The following is a 13,500-nucleotide window of genomic DNA, read 5'->3' on the forward strand; positions in this document are numbered from 1 at the left end:
TTTACTTCAATATTTTGGCCAAGAGTTCAACAACAACAACTGTCTACACTTAGTTTAAGAACAGCAAACGTCAGTATGTTGTTTGTTATGTGGGGGATTATTAAAACTGAAGCCTGCTGGGTCACTCTAGATGTTAGGCTTGATTTTTAGAGAAATGACCACATCTTAGAAGTCGATGAATGACCCTCTCCAGAGTTATTTTGACTGGAGCTTTGATGCAGGATTGTTGATGTAAACTAGGTCATCAGGTCACAAGAGATAAGCTGTGACTAAAAGATAAGCTGTGATGAAAAAACTAAATTTGACATGGTCTCATCTGTGATGTTACTACAGCCCTGAAGCTGGTGTAGGAGCACTGGAATAGAGATTAAAAAAAAAAAAAAAAAACAGCATAGCAAGGATAAAAACTGACAGTGTCTTCGTATGGAAAACCAGTTAAGCATCCTGCAGTCATTTTCCCTGCCTTGACATCTGAGTGTATATGGCCTATAAATGGAGTGTACAGGGAAGTCAGACAAAGACTTACAAAGAGCACATGTTAGACAAGGCCACAGATGCCGGTCTTCATGGTAAAATACACAAAACTGTTGCTGTTACATTACACAACACTCCTCCTATCATCAAACCACACTCTGATTCACACCTACTTGTTTTTACCTCAGCCACCAAATGACGAGATGTGTGACGTGTGTGAGGTGTGGACGGCCGACGACCTGTACCCCTGCAGGATCTGCACGCGGGTGTTTCACGACGGCTGCCTGAGGGAGCTGGGCTACCTGCGTGCCGAGGCCCTGCAGGAGATGAGAGATACAGCCCACACTGTTACCGGCTGGAGCTGCTACTATTGTGTAAGCCTGCACAGCTCACTGCCACCATCACATACAATCCTCTGTTTATCGTACTTCCTACTCTATTGTGCCCAGGTAATCTAAAGTAGTCTTTGCATTTGGCATCATGGACATGACAAAAGGTGCTACAGAGAACAAAGTTTATTGAGTCGTGTTTTGTTTCATGATTTTATACATAAACCTCAATTACTAAATCTAATTTAATTTCATGAAACTATTCATAGGTTGTTTTTCTGGTTGATTTATGTCATGCCTCTTCAGGGACTCATTTATTTGCTTGTTGTTGCCTTTAAAAAAAAGAAGCTCTTCTTGACTGCCTATTATGGGAATTAGCCAAACACCACACGTTATAATCCTGTCAGAGACACTTGGAGTCGTGTGAAAAATGAATGTTATTTCCAGAAAAACAACAGCGAAAAAGGTTTCATGACTGGTTGTGCTCATGAAGGCAATTGTTCCCTGAACTTAACAGTTTCAATTTTTCCTACTTTCGATTAAATTAAACTAGGGGCTTTATTTATGATGTACATGGTATTCAAAAAAATATTCTTATGCCAGGTATAACCATAAGCTTACCTTGTTTCTAGATCCAGAGAATCAGATAAAACACTGCATTTACATGTTATAGTTCTAAAACCAGTCAAAAAAAAAAGTCAACTTCTATGTTCTCACGGCGGACATTTTGACTTGTCATAGCAGGAAAAGCACATTTAGAATCAGTGACTCTCTTTCCTTTACGTATGGGTCACAGTAATTTAGGACAAGAATTAGGGTACAGCAGGTGAAATCAACTGTTGTTGCATTAAATATTTACCTGCTACAACTTGTTGATACACTGTTAATTATGAAAGTTATTAAAACTGCAGCTGTTGTAACGTGAAAGTTTCACTCTTTCAAATTGCAAATTTGTTTTAAATGTTTGAGAACTATTGGAAAGCGGACCATCCTTGTTGTGACAAGGATTCATGTTCTCTTTCGTGGAAAGATGAAGATCAAGCATCGTATAGAAGCATCAACGTTAGCATAAACAGCAGTTATCATACCGATCAACTGTAATGCTTTACTTTACTTTTGTGAAACTATTTCAACTTGAGTTGAAATAAAGTGAGGCAATGTTCTGGATGGGTTTTTTTTAGTGTGAAACAAAACGCCCAACTTCTCATCAGGAATTCAAGGCCAATGCCAAAACTGATGACTCTGGTGATCATCGCCCTGCGAGAGGCATAATGCAGTCTGTTTTAATTCTAGCATAAATAGCTGAAGGGTGTTTTTTCTGGAGGACCCTTCAGAGTGGAGTATAGGGGCTTTTGCTGTCTTTCGCCAGCCTTGAGAAGCAAAACCACTTGCCAAAGTTGCGCTTAGAGGGAGATGTTTCACACAATCTGTGAGAGGACGCTGAAAGGTCCTCTTTCTTTGGCTCGCTCCTTCAGTGTGCGAAGAGTGGGGGCGGAAGGAGACAATTCAGTGAGGGAAGGAGAAAGACGTTTTTATTTAAATTGTTTTATTTAAACTCTAGTCTTTACAGCTAAAGAAACCAGCAAACTTGTTAGCATATGTCACTCAGCTGTTACAAATCCCCCCACCCCTTCTCTCACATCTAACATTTAATTTCACACAGCCCATCTGCCAGCAGCAGCCCTCCAGTGCCTGAGTTTCCTTGAAAGTGGATTTACAGTTAGCCTTCAAAGCAGGCGGCTGCGTGCACGGCTCAATGGCAGCCAATCAGACCGAGGATGGGTTCGTGAACATGAGCGACCCTTCTTTATAGCACTGACTTGTTTTTGGTGCTTGCCGCTAGCTCCGCAGGACCAAGGCAACGTGTTCAAGCTCGAGTCAAAGTGGAGTGCATTCATGTAGCAGACATGCTGGATGTGTAAATAAAACATTCATTTTCAGTTCTGTTTTTATCCACCACCATGAATCCAACTCCAATATTTTGTCTCTTTTTTAGCTCTGGGTGGTTTCACCAGCTCCTGAGAAAAATATCTGACTCTTAAGCCTCAGCATGTGTCAGGGAATCTAGTCTACAGGTTTATGAGAATGTCCTCACTTGGAACATCTGCTGTCAGATAAAAGTGACTAAAAGGCTCCACAGATATGAGGGGAATGGCAGGGTTGGCTGATTATGCTCTTATTTTACGACATAATCTACTGATTACGTCAGTGCTAGCAACACACTAATTTATTGTTAGCACAGAAAATTGATTCTTACAGCATCGGTAAGAGGAATTTATTTTTTTAAACTTCCTGCTCCGGCACTGAGTTTAATCACGAGTTATTTAAAGACCAACGCTGTCATTTTTCTGAACAGGACAGTCTCAAATAACCGTTGATGTGAGCTGCCAGAATAAAATTAGAATGTGTTGGTATTATTATACTTTTTTCTCTCGGGGCTTGATGAACAAAGAAGCTCTGCAGATTGGAAAAGCACAGTAATGATGTCAGGAGTTAACAAAAGAAGCAGTTTCTTGAAGACAGCATAATCATTTTTTTTTTGTTGTTGTTCTTGATGTTGATTCACATCTCACTTTTTAAATTGAACTTTATGAATTCCTGTGGGAATTGTAGTTTAATTAGGAGCTTAATAAGACGCAGCACGCTGAGAGCAGCAAGAAATATAATAATGAAAAAAAAAAGAAAGAAAACAAGACAGATAGGAGAGATTATGTTGTGCATGCTGTAATTTTCCTACCTCCCACATGGCTTGGGAAAATTATATTTATTTTATTGGAGGTGGCATACATAAGTAATCTCACTTCATCACCTGTAGACAAGTGTGACATTCAATTTCAACAAGGCACTAAAAGCACCAAGCAGCTGAAGATGATCTGCTGCATTTTGAGGATGATATTTGATGTACTGATGTACAAGATAAAACTTTTAGCAAATTGTTTTCCATGCTTCCATGGAACTGCAGAGAGTTCCTCACTCATTGAAATAGCTGGTTACTTCATTAGATGCTACTGCCGAGTTATACTGCTACAGCTCTATTCCACCTATTTTATTCTGAACTATCTATCTGTCTTTTCTGGAAATGTATCCATGTTGGGCTTTTGAATGGCTGTGGTGATTGTGCAAAAACGGAAAACTGCAACAGCCACTATAGAGCATGTACAGTCAATGTGGAAAAAGCATGGAGGGTTTTTCAGTGCGATATCTGGCCCAGAGCTCTTTCATCAAGGGCACAGTGTCCCAGAATTTGTCTGCAAATTTTTTAGGGGTGTTGCAGGCAGGACGTGATCTTGGTGTAGGTGCCATGTGCAGATTTCCTCGACCTTGGAATGGCTACCTCATGCAGATATAGAGTAATCCTGAAGGAATGAGTGCATGGATTAATGGTTGGATGAAGGAATGAAGAATAAAAGTGAGTTTCTTCATGAGTGATATTTCTAGATCCATTAGGTGCTTAAAATATTAAGTAAGTTAAGCTGAACCACCCACTTGCGCTCAGATAGTAGAAGGAAGATTTGGGTACGATTCAAAGCAGAGCAAATAAATAAATGAATCATTAAATACTCCTAGAGTACAGACTGTAGGTCTGTAGATGTTGCAGACAGTGAGCTAACAAGGTGTTGGCAGTTGCTGTCATCTAGATGACATTATGAGAAAATGCAGGACACCATACAGTTAGTTGGCACACATGTACAGCTCACAGTGGGTGATATGATGAGGTCGTGTGGCGGTGTTCATTTGTGGTGGATTAAATTTTTGTGCATAGGAAAAACGGAGGGTGCAGTAGGTGGGGAGTAGAGTAGTAGTAGTAGCAGTTTTAATCAGCTTCCTTAACTTAACTACATACTACTCTTACTGTTATAATTCAAAGCATTTCTAATAGGTGTTGCTTGAAATTCACATATCCAACTTTTTATCAATTTCCGTTTTTTGATTTTTCAGCATTAGCTGAGCTTGAGGGTTTTTTAGTTATTTACTTTTTGAGTTGGCTGTGCATTTTCATTTAGATTTCATGATGTGGCTTTTATAAAGCAGTGATGGACTGTAAAAGTGAAAAAACTGGAATTGATTACAATTTAAGGGTAATCTGCCAATTATCTGATAAATAATATAGAAAGAATTTACAAATCTAGGCTTAATATTCAAATCAGTTTCTCCTATGAGTTTCCTTGTCTGTGGATTTGCTGATGTCCTGTACAAGCACATGGAAGATTTTTGCAATTCAAGTTTTTTTTCATTACATCCGTACCTAAATGTCTTAACTGCAATTAACCTGAAATCTTCCTTCTCTTTGTGGCTGTGTTTTACTAATGATGCAGTAATGTAGAGACTCAGAGATAGAACAGCATATCATGAGAATCACCTGGGAAACAGAATAGTTGGTGAAATGATCCACAATCCAATACTTTATATGCTTGTGGCTAATTGCAGGGGACCCATCTGGGACTAGCTTCATATAATTAGAGCATACTGACTTATTAAACATCAAGTAATGCACCATTTTTCAATAAAAGAAACAGAATGAGCCTCACTTTTCTTTTCTTTTTTTACAAAGTGTAATTCTCTGCCCTCATTTCACCCTTTCATGCAGGATAATCTGAATCTACTTCTAACAGAGGAAGAGATGTACAGCCTCATGGAGACCTTTAAGCAGTGTAAGATCATCCCAGGTGAGTCACTGAATCAAGGTTAGGCGCAACATTTATTTAAACAGTGGCAGATGTTGGCAATTAAGGAATATTAGAAATGTGGTGAGTCCACCGCCAGACTAGAACTATCTTCAATGTATCTCTGGTCTGACCTTAATTGTAATAATGTCTGCTAAATATATGCTAAATAATAATAATGATAATAATATTAATCTTCATTTATGGAGCACTACTTCAAAATCTACGTTACAAAGTTGACAGAGGCAGCAGTAAAAAACAAAATCAATAAAATCAGACTAAGATGGTGAACACAATAAACTGAATACCTGCTAAAGATCAGCATGTTAGCATTGTCATTGTGAACATGTTAGCATGATGACTTGCCATTTAGCTCAAAGTACTGCAATATCTAACGACAGCCTCTGAGAACTGCTAGCATTGCTGTAGACTCATAAGCCTGATTTGCACCTGGTATTAACATGAGATATATATCTGTTTATTGACATATGTTCCATGTGTCTTTGCATTTACACCATGTAATAAAATGTGTGCCTGTTATCTCGACTGTGCCTGTATTGTGATCGGATCTCAATATGCAAATTAGGTATGCGGGCTGACTTGTGATAGACATGGTACATCCTAAGTCAAGTGAAGCAGTGCTAAAGAGCTGACATTATTCATTTCTAAAACACTTCTTTGAGGAAGAACTGCTAGCCATTAGCCTACGTCTAGCCTAATTGCTTAAACTAGCAGGAAGAAGCAGAGTCAGGCGACCTTTGAACTTGCTGTGCGGATGTTTTCTTAATGGCTGTGGTCAGACGGTATGAGCTACATTTACATATGGCTGGGAATATAAATGTGGTCTGCCCGATGTCATCACACTCCAATGCATTCTGTTACTCTTGGCATTATGTTTTTAGTGATGCCCTCACTTGTAAATTGCATTGGATAAAAGTGTCTGCCAAATGAGTAAACGTAAATGTTAATGTTTATCTTTACCCAGAACATGTGTGCAGATGCAGATCACATTTTAATGGTATAAATTGGGGACACATTTTGTTTTTATATTTCCAAAAAGTAATAAAAATTAAAAGATAATCACCTCTAATCCCACACTCTGATGTTATGCTCTGCTGTACCATTGCAGCCATCAGAGGACTCCAAGTTTTATAAGTTCTATTTTCATTCCTCTTTTTTTACAAAACTTTGAAAAGAATCTCAACCAAAAACGAAAAAAGTGAGTGAAAGAAAAAAGTCCTCTCCCTGACATTTTTCTTTTTAATTCAGACCATATTTCTCAAAAGAAAAGATTTGTGAATGAAGCATTTTATATAGCAGAGCTGGCTTTCTTTCTTGTATTCTACTACCCAATACTGTACCTGTTGCCACATTGACTGGATTAACCTGTCAGGAGGCCCCAGGCAAAGAAATTGCTGTTTGCCACTACTAACCTACAATGCACCTTTTTATGTTCTTTGAACACCTGCCTTCTTCTACCATCTCTGCACATCCCTGCCTATGTAGCCACTGAACTTTCAAATAAGATCACTTGGTGAACACTGGACAGAAATGTATCCACTTTACAGAAAAGCCCACTGCATACACAAAATTTTCCCCTTGAATTCATTACTGGATTGCTCAGTCAAAGTTATTACATTATTTGCCCTCAACCCAGTCGACTTCCAATTGTGTGGTATTACTCCGCGGCTTGGATGGAGGGCAATCTGTGGGAGGTGGTCTTGCCATTGTATAAAATGAGTCACCATAAGTTAATTATATCTGGAAGACTTGTTGGTGACTAATTAGGTTTGATGTGATGAATTGTTCCTTGTTGCTCTAGAGTCATGCCTGGTGTCAGATGAGCTCCTGCAGTACCGCCACTTTGTATCCAAGCAGCAGTTTGATAAGGACCTGACTGATGAGCAAGAAGAGGAGGTCCTGGCCCAGTTTGCGGCTCTGGATCCTGAGAAGAAGGGTCACATCGAATGGTCGGACTTCCTGTACTTTGAGTCACTGGCAATGTTAAGGAAGTTTCGCACAGAGGTAAAGTATACTAGACTGACAAAACGAGATGAATATATTCAAGGAATAATCATAAGGCGTTTTATAGTTCCTGATTTGTTACATAACCCAATGTCACTTAATCAAAAAAAAAAATCATAACGTTTCCTCCTCATTCTCGATGTCTTCATACTCAGTCATGAACTATGTTGTGTTATGCAGCAACAGTAAACTGGGAAGAAATGCTGAGGTTTTGGGGTTGGTATTGGGCACTATAAAGGTAGATTTACACTTACATGTACAGCAGTCTCACAATAAAAGCCTGTGACAAAGTCTGTTTTGTAGTTTGATTTGACTGGTTGACCTTGACTTTTCTTGATCACAAAATATGTCTATGGTTACAGAAAAGGAGAAGATTTTGGAGTCTTAACTTGCTTGATGTTGTCTTCACTATCAACAGTCTCTGCCAGTAAGAGAGAGAGAAGTGTTTTTGGCTGTTCATGTGCCTGGCAAAAGCATACCTTCCTCTGCTCAGCCAAAATACTCTCTAATCAGCCTTGTAAAGGATGGTGGAACATGGGTCAAATAGATTATGTTGAGTGAGGTTAGTTTGATGGAATTGCTCAGGGGGGCAAAAGCAACCAAAATTTTGGCCTGCACCCACCTGCCTTAATTACTCCCTTTTATTGTCACTTGATCACCAGACAGCAGTTTAAATATTGTGCTTTGTGTTTGGCTCGGGAGATTAAGTTTACAGTTTGTGGACTGTGTGTGGCTCTATGGTAGCACAGTGTAAATCAGTGCTTGCCGATTATATCAGACAGTGCTAATGTGATTGGGTATGATTAAGGCCAAAGAAATGAGCCCTAAAAATACCTTTGCCAGGCCCCTAAATTACAGCAAAGGAAAGCATAAAAGGGCAATGGAGTTATTATGAGAGATTTAAAGGAGTAGGTCCACCTAATCTCATAGAGTTGTTGGTTTTTATTTTTCCTAGAACTCAATGATGCGCCTGTTGACTGCCAAGGAGAGAGACAAAGCACGGTCAGTGTTCCTGGGTCTGGATCTGGATAAAGATGGTATGATCACAAGAGCAGAATGCCGCCAGGCCCAGCAGTCCTGGTTTCACAATCTCAACAAAGACTCGCAGTCCTGTAATGTGAGGTGAGTAGACCAAAGGAAAGCCCAGATATCCATTCCCAGTGCATAGAAAAATTACTCCCTTTAAATACTTTAAGGAAACAGATGTATTCCATGTCAAGAGAGATAAAAAAGCACATAAGTCGATATATAAATTAGGCAGGGGTTTTGGGAGCCCTGGTCTCATCTGTACACTAACTGCAGCTTGAAGAGGGCACAAAGGGTTGGCTGCTAAGGGAATAGAGACCATGACAAATATAACTGGAAGTATAAGATACTTTTCTCATTAGATATGGTTCCTCCAGTCGACATAAGCCACAGTAACCGCTAAGAGTTGTCTCCAACAGTGGAAAGCAACGTCAATGCTAAATCTTGTTTCTACCACTTCTTCTCTTCTACTGAAGTTGGCATGCTAACCAGCTAACCCACTCGTCACTTTCCGATAGCGACTCACTGTGGCCTCCATTCTGCCCTGAAGACATAGTGCTGCTCAGAGGGTGTATTATAACCTCCCGTATTATAAAGACAATGATGGCTGAAGCTCTTGTGAAGTGACAATCAACACCACCTGCTACTGGCAATAAACCATGTTTGGTGTCAGAGAAAACTTACAAATAACCCTTTTAAATGGCCGACTCTTCATACTATGTATTTGATCATTTCTACACTAGTTCAGCATGAGATCAAAGCTACAGATAAATCTGACTCATCTAACTCATTAACCTTGATTTGTCAGCTTTGTGTGGGTTGGTGTCATGCCAGTGTCAAATTACATAATTTAACATAGTTACTTAGAGTTGGCTCTATTTAATTACATTTTTGCATGCTTTCTAGTTTGATTTCATATCTGCTTTCTAAAACACGTCCAGGAAAATACATGAATTATTCGTTACACAAACTAATAATTCATGTAATTGTTTCATAATAGTTGACAGTTTCACAAAAGCATTATGTCTGATTTTATGTCTGTTGTCTATATATTTTGACTTTTTGAAGTTTCACCATCATATCACTAAAATAGTATGTTCATGCATCTGATTCAATGACTATATTGACACATTGTACCCATAAATTAGTGTTGTAGTGTTTACATCCCTGAAAAGTAAAATTCAAGTTAGTCCAAAGTCGGATGACATAATTAGCATACCACCATGCTTTCCTTCCAATATGGTAAAAAGGATTATATTGTTCATAAATCAAATAAGTAAACAAAACAATACAAAAAAACTCAAAAAGACTTTCAGCATAAATTAAACAGTGGTTAACATGGACTTAAAAAGTAAAACAAGAGTTTAACAACTGTCCTCCTTTAATGTTTGTACTAGCGTTAGCATTTATTATTTAACATGTCCTCTGGCCAGTGCGCCAAATCAAAAACCACAGCTATGACACTTTGGGGATTTGCTTTGACTAAGTTTCACCAATGTTGTGCAGCAAAAACAAACCCACAACACTCTGGAGCCTTTGGGAGATGTGGTTGCCATCCCCACAGTGACTTTCTGTTTACTTCTTTATCGTACATTGACACTGAAAATGTATGACTAACCAGTGCACCCTGGAACACTGGGACTGGCACATAACAATGTTGTTTCCCTGTCAAGCTGGAGCTTTCAGCTAAAACTGATAAGTGAGGAATCACAGCCATTGTTTCTGATTGGCACTTTGGCCTGTGCAGAATGCAATAAATGATTATATCAGTGCAACACTGATAAAGAACCAGCAAAGAGACATGACCTGAGCAACAAAAGGATTCTCAAATAAAGTGTTTCTGCCTTTATCAAGTCAAATACATTTAAATCCTATCCATGAGAATCATGGTAAAACAAGCTGAATTTCAAAAGCAAATCAAGCTTGCTACTCCCTGCATATTAAAAGGCACCAACATAATGTGTTTCATTCAATAATGTATTCTGTACTGCCACTCATGTTATTAGCAGGCTTTTAGCTGCCTGTCAGTTTGATGTTTAGTATTCTTGCTATTAATATATTGACGTGTTTTAGATGAATGAAGCTGTTTCTTCTCTTAGAGCTCACCTCACTTGAACTCAATACAGAGCTGTTTGTGCTTTGATCAGCTGAGATCAAGTAAAGTTTTACTCCTGAAATGGCTACAGGGTGTGGACACAGTAATATGAACAGTATATACAGTAAAGGGCAATTCAATACAACAACCCTGCAACTAATACTACCTTTTTGGGTTGTGACTAAGGAGAGACAAAATATTAGATACAGTTCACAGTAAACGCAATATAGTCACTGCAGAGTTCAGCCTCAAAAATGACTATTTAACTGAATGAGTTAACTGGGAGTAATAATGACAGAAAAATAAGCTCTGTCTGACTCTGATGAGGTTAAGTTTGTTTGTCCTCACTGTCTGACATTGTGTGTGTGTGTGTGTGTGTGTCAGTGGTTGAAGATCCTTTACTTTCGTAAAAGCAGTAATACAACAATGCAGAAGTACTCCATTACAAGTGAAACTCCTGTATGAAATAAAAGTATTACCAGAACTAGAATGGCACTCAATAGAGCGCATACCTCCACCAAGGCCAAACATTCATGTCTGTGAGATCTAGAATATTATCTGGATCTGTACCAGATGTTACAGAGTCTTAACACCATTTTCTCACATTAAGATCCACGCATTATTCCCTGACAAATTAACAAAAATGTTGATAAATACCCTGTCATGAAATGTTAAAGAAATGATGAAGTAAATGTTTTAAAAAATTCCTGGATCCATCCCTTTAACTGGATCAACACCAAGATTAAATGGATTCTTCGCTGGTCCATGCCACATCCCTCGATCAAGTTTGGTGCAAATCAGCTCATTATTTTTTGTGTAATCCTGCTGACAAGCAAAAAAAAAAAAAACAAAACAAAAAAAAAAAAAAACACAATAAAATAGAAAATGCTCTCAGCATATACCTTCACCAAGGCCAATGTGAAACAACCAGCACCAGATTTCAGTGGAAAAAATTCTAATTCATAGTAAATGATATAGATCTGTCCCAAAATGTAATGGGTTCATAATGGGCACATGTCCCATCCCTCAACCAAACTCGGTGTATATCAGTTCAGTGCTTTTTGCGTAATCCTGCTGCCAAACAGACAAACAAACAAACCAACAAACCAACAAGTGAACTGACATGGGTGAAAAGATAACCTCTGTGTTGGAGGTAAAAATACACTGAAGTATCAAAATAAATCTACTCATTATCATGAATGTCAGTATATTACTCAGCTATTGTTGCTGATTATTATTACTGATGCACGTAACATGAAAGCAGTATTTTAGTTGTTGTTTTTATTTTACTTTTAATGGTAGATATTTAGTTTTGTATATAAAATCAGAATCCTACGAGTAAGTATAAGAACTGCAAATAAATGTATAGGAGTGAAAAGTACAAGCTGTCCCTCTGAAAGGTGGTGAAAAATAGCATGTAAGGCTTGTACTGGAATAAATGTACTTCTCAGCATGGGGTGTGTGTGTGTGTGTGTGTGTGTGTGTGTGTGTGTGTGTGTGTGTACTGTATGTCTGTGCATGTGCTTGTTACTGCTTATAACCTCTTGTGCTGTCAAATCAATCTCCTATATGCTGTGCCATTCCATCCCTCTCACCTATTCAACATGCGGTATTCCCCACAGACTCATGGGACTCTGCTCTCCTATGAATTGTGGGTGAGTGTGACTCAGCACTGCATGGCTTGTCTTCTTCTCCTCACTTCAACAACCCTCAAGCACTCTGCAATCCTCAAGTATTCTCAGACAACTCCTCAGTTTAGATTTCATTTGTAATTTAACATTAAAAACAAGAAACAAGAAGAAGATAAGCCTCTTAACTCCAAAGTGGAACTCTTTCTAAACATATAGCAATCAAACACAAATGCATCCTTGAAAGAAGTTTAATGAGCAGAATGTGAGTCCTTCATTTCATTAGATCTTGTTATACTGACGCATGGATGCTGGCCTCTAATTATAGGGATCAAAAGAAAGCCTTTTGTTCTCTTCTTTTTAAAAGCCTCACTTATCCGTGTAAGAGGACAATCTGGGGCAAGAGGTTGTGAGTGCGCGCATCAGAACCACACATAGCACTAAAATGCAACTTCACTAATTCTCATTAAAAAGCAAATAAATATCAAATGAGGCAGAAAACGTCTGCTCCCTTTGATTACTGGATTAGAGACATTCACATTCGCTACAGTGTGAAAAGTGAGTTTTTTCAAGGAGCCATCAGTCAGAGGGTTAATCAGTGCAGCTTCTATTTGACTCTGAAATATCAGAAGCCGATGACTCATAGGTGTGGCAGACAGCCATTTAAGTGTGAAAAGGAAAGTGTCTTATATTCTTATGTAACCTATTTGATTTGGCATTGAAAAGAAAATCCACCCTTAAACAGAGCTTACATTAGGTGTTGGATATTAAAAAAGGTCCACCTTCTGCTTTTTTTTATTAGCCTAGTTTAAACTGAGCAAATGCCATCTGCTGAGGAAGACTGTGGCTCTAAGTGATGGGAAAAGCTATTAAATTGAGTTTGAATTTACATTGTGATAACCCTCTGATTTAGGGCAGTATAAGGTGGAAAAGAGAGCATCGAGAATATTGGTGGAAAGATTATCAATTAATCATGAAAGCCAATCCATCAAGCAGTGCTTTTTTTATGTTTTATGACATAGTGAGATGATTATCTTTTCTTATTTTTCCATTTAGGATTCTCGGTGACTCTTTTAACTGGAATGAAATGTTTAACTTTTATAGACTCTAACTTTTCAGTGGCATGTCATGACTATATTTCAAGCGTATAACTGGTTCTACAGGATCTGGATACTTTTCTGGGCAAAAGCACTTGGAAAGTGAATCCTCACATGCAATGCAATGTTATATGGTTTGTTTTAAGTTTTATTTGAGATTAC

The 13,500-nt window shown here is 38.4% G+C and overlaps 1 protein-coding gene across 2 annotated transcripts in view; it reads left to right on the forward strand.

Annotated features, from left to right (window-relative positions):
- phf24 (PHD finger protein 24) overlaps positions 1-13,500 on the forward strand; it is a 30,324-nt gene that overhangs the window by 13,174 nt on the left and 3,650 nt on the right. The window contains exons 3-7 of one of the 2 annotated variants that reach the window (XM_023407528.2): positions 663-848; positions 5,392-5,470; positions 7,290-7,492; positions 8,448-8,614; positions 12,236-12,268. In XM_023407528.2, the coding sequence (XP_023263296.1) occupies positions 663-848; positions 5,392-5,470; positions 7,290-7,492; positions 8,448-8,614; positions 12,236-12,268 (668 nt within the window). The remainder of the gene's footprint in view (positions 1-662; positions 849-5,391; positions 5,471-7,289; positions 7,493-8,447; positions 8,615-12,235; positions 12,269-13,500) is intronic. The other variant, XM_023407529.2, reaches the window with a different exon arrangement.

This window comes from Seriola lalandi, unplaced genomic scaffold (genome assembly GCF_002814215.2).
Source record: "Seriola lalandi dorsalis isolate HSWRI2012SDOR001 ecotype SW California unplaced genomic scaffold, Sedor1 jcf7180002054337, whole genome shotgun sequence".
Classification (NCBI taxonomy): domain Eukaryota; kingdom Metazoa; phylum Chordata; class Actinopteri; order Carangiformes; family Carangidae; genus Seriola; species Seriola lalandi.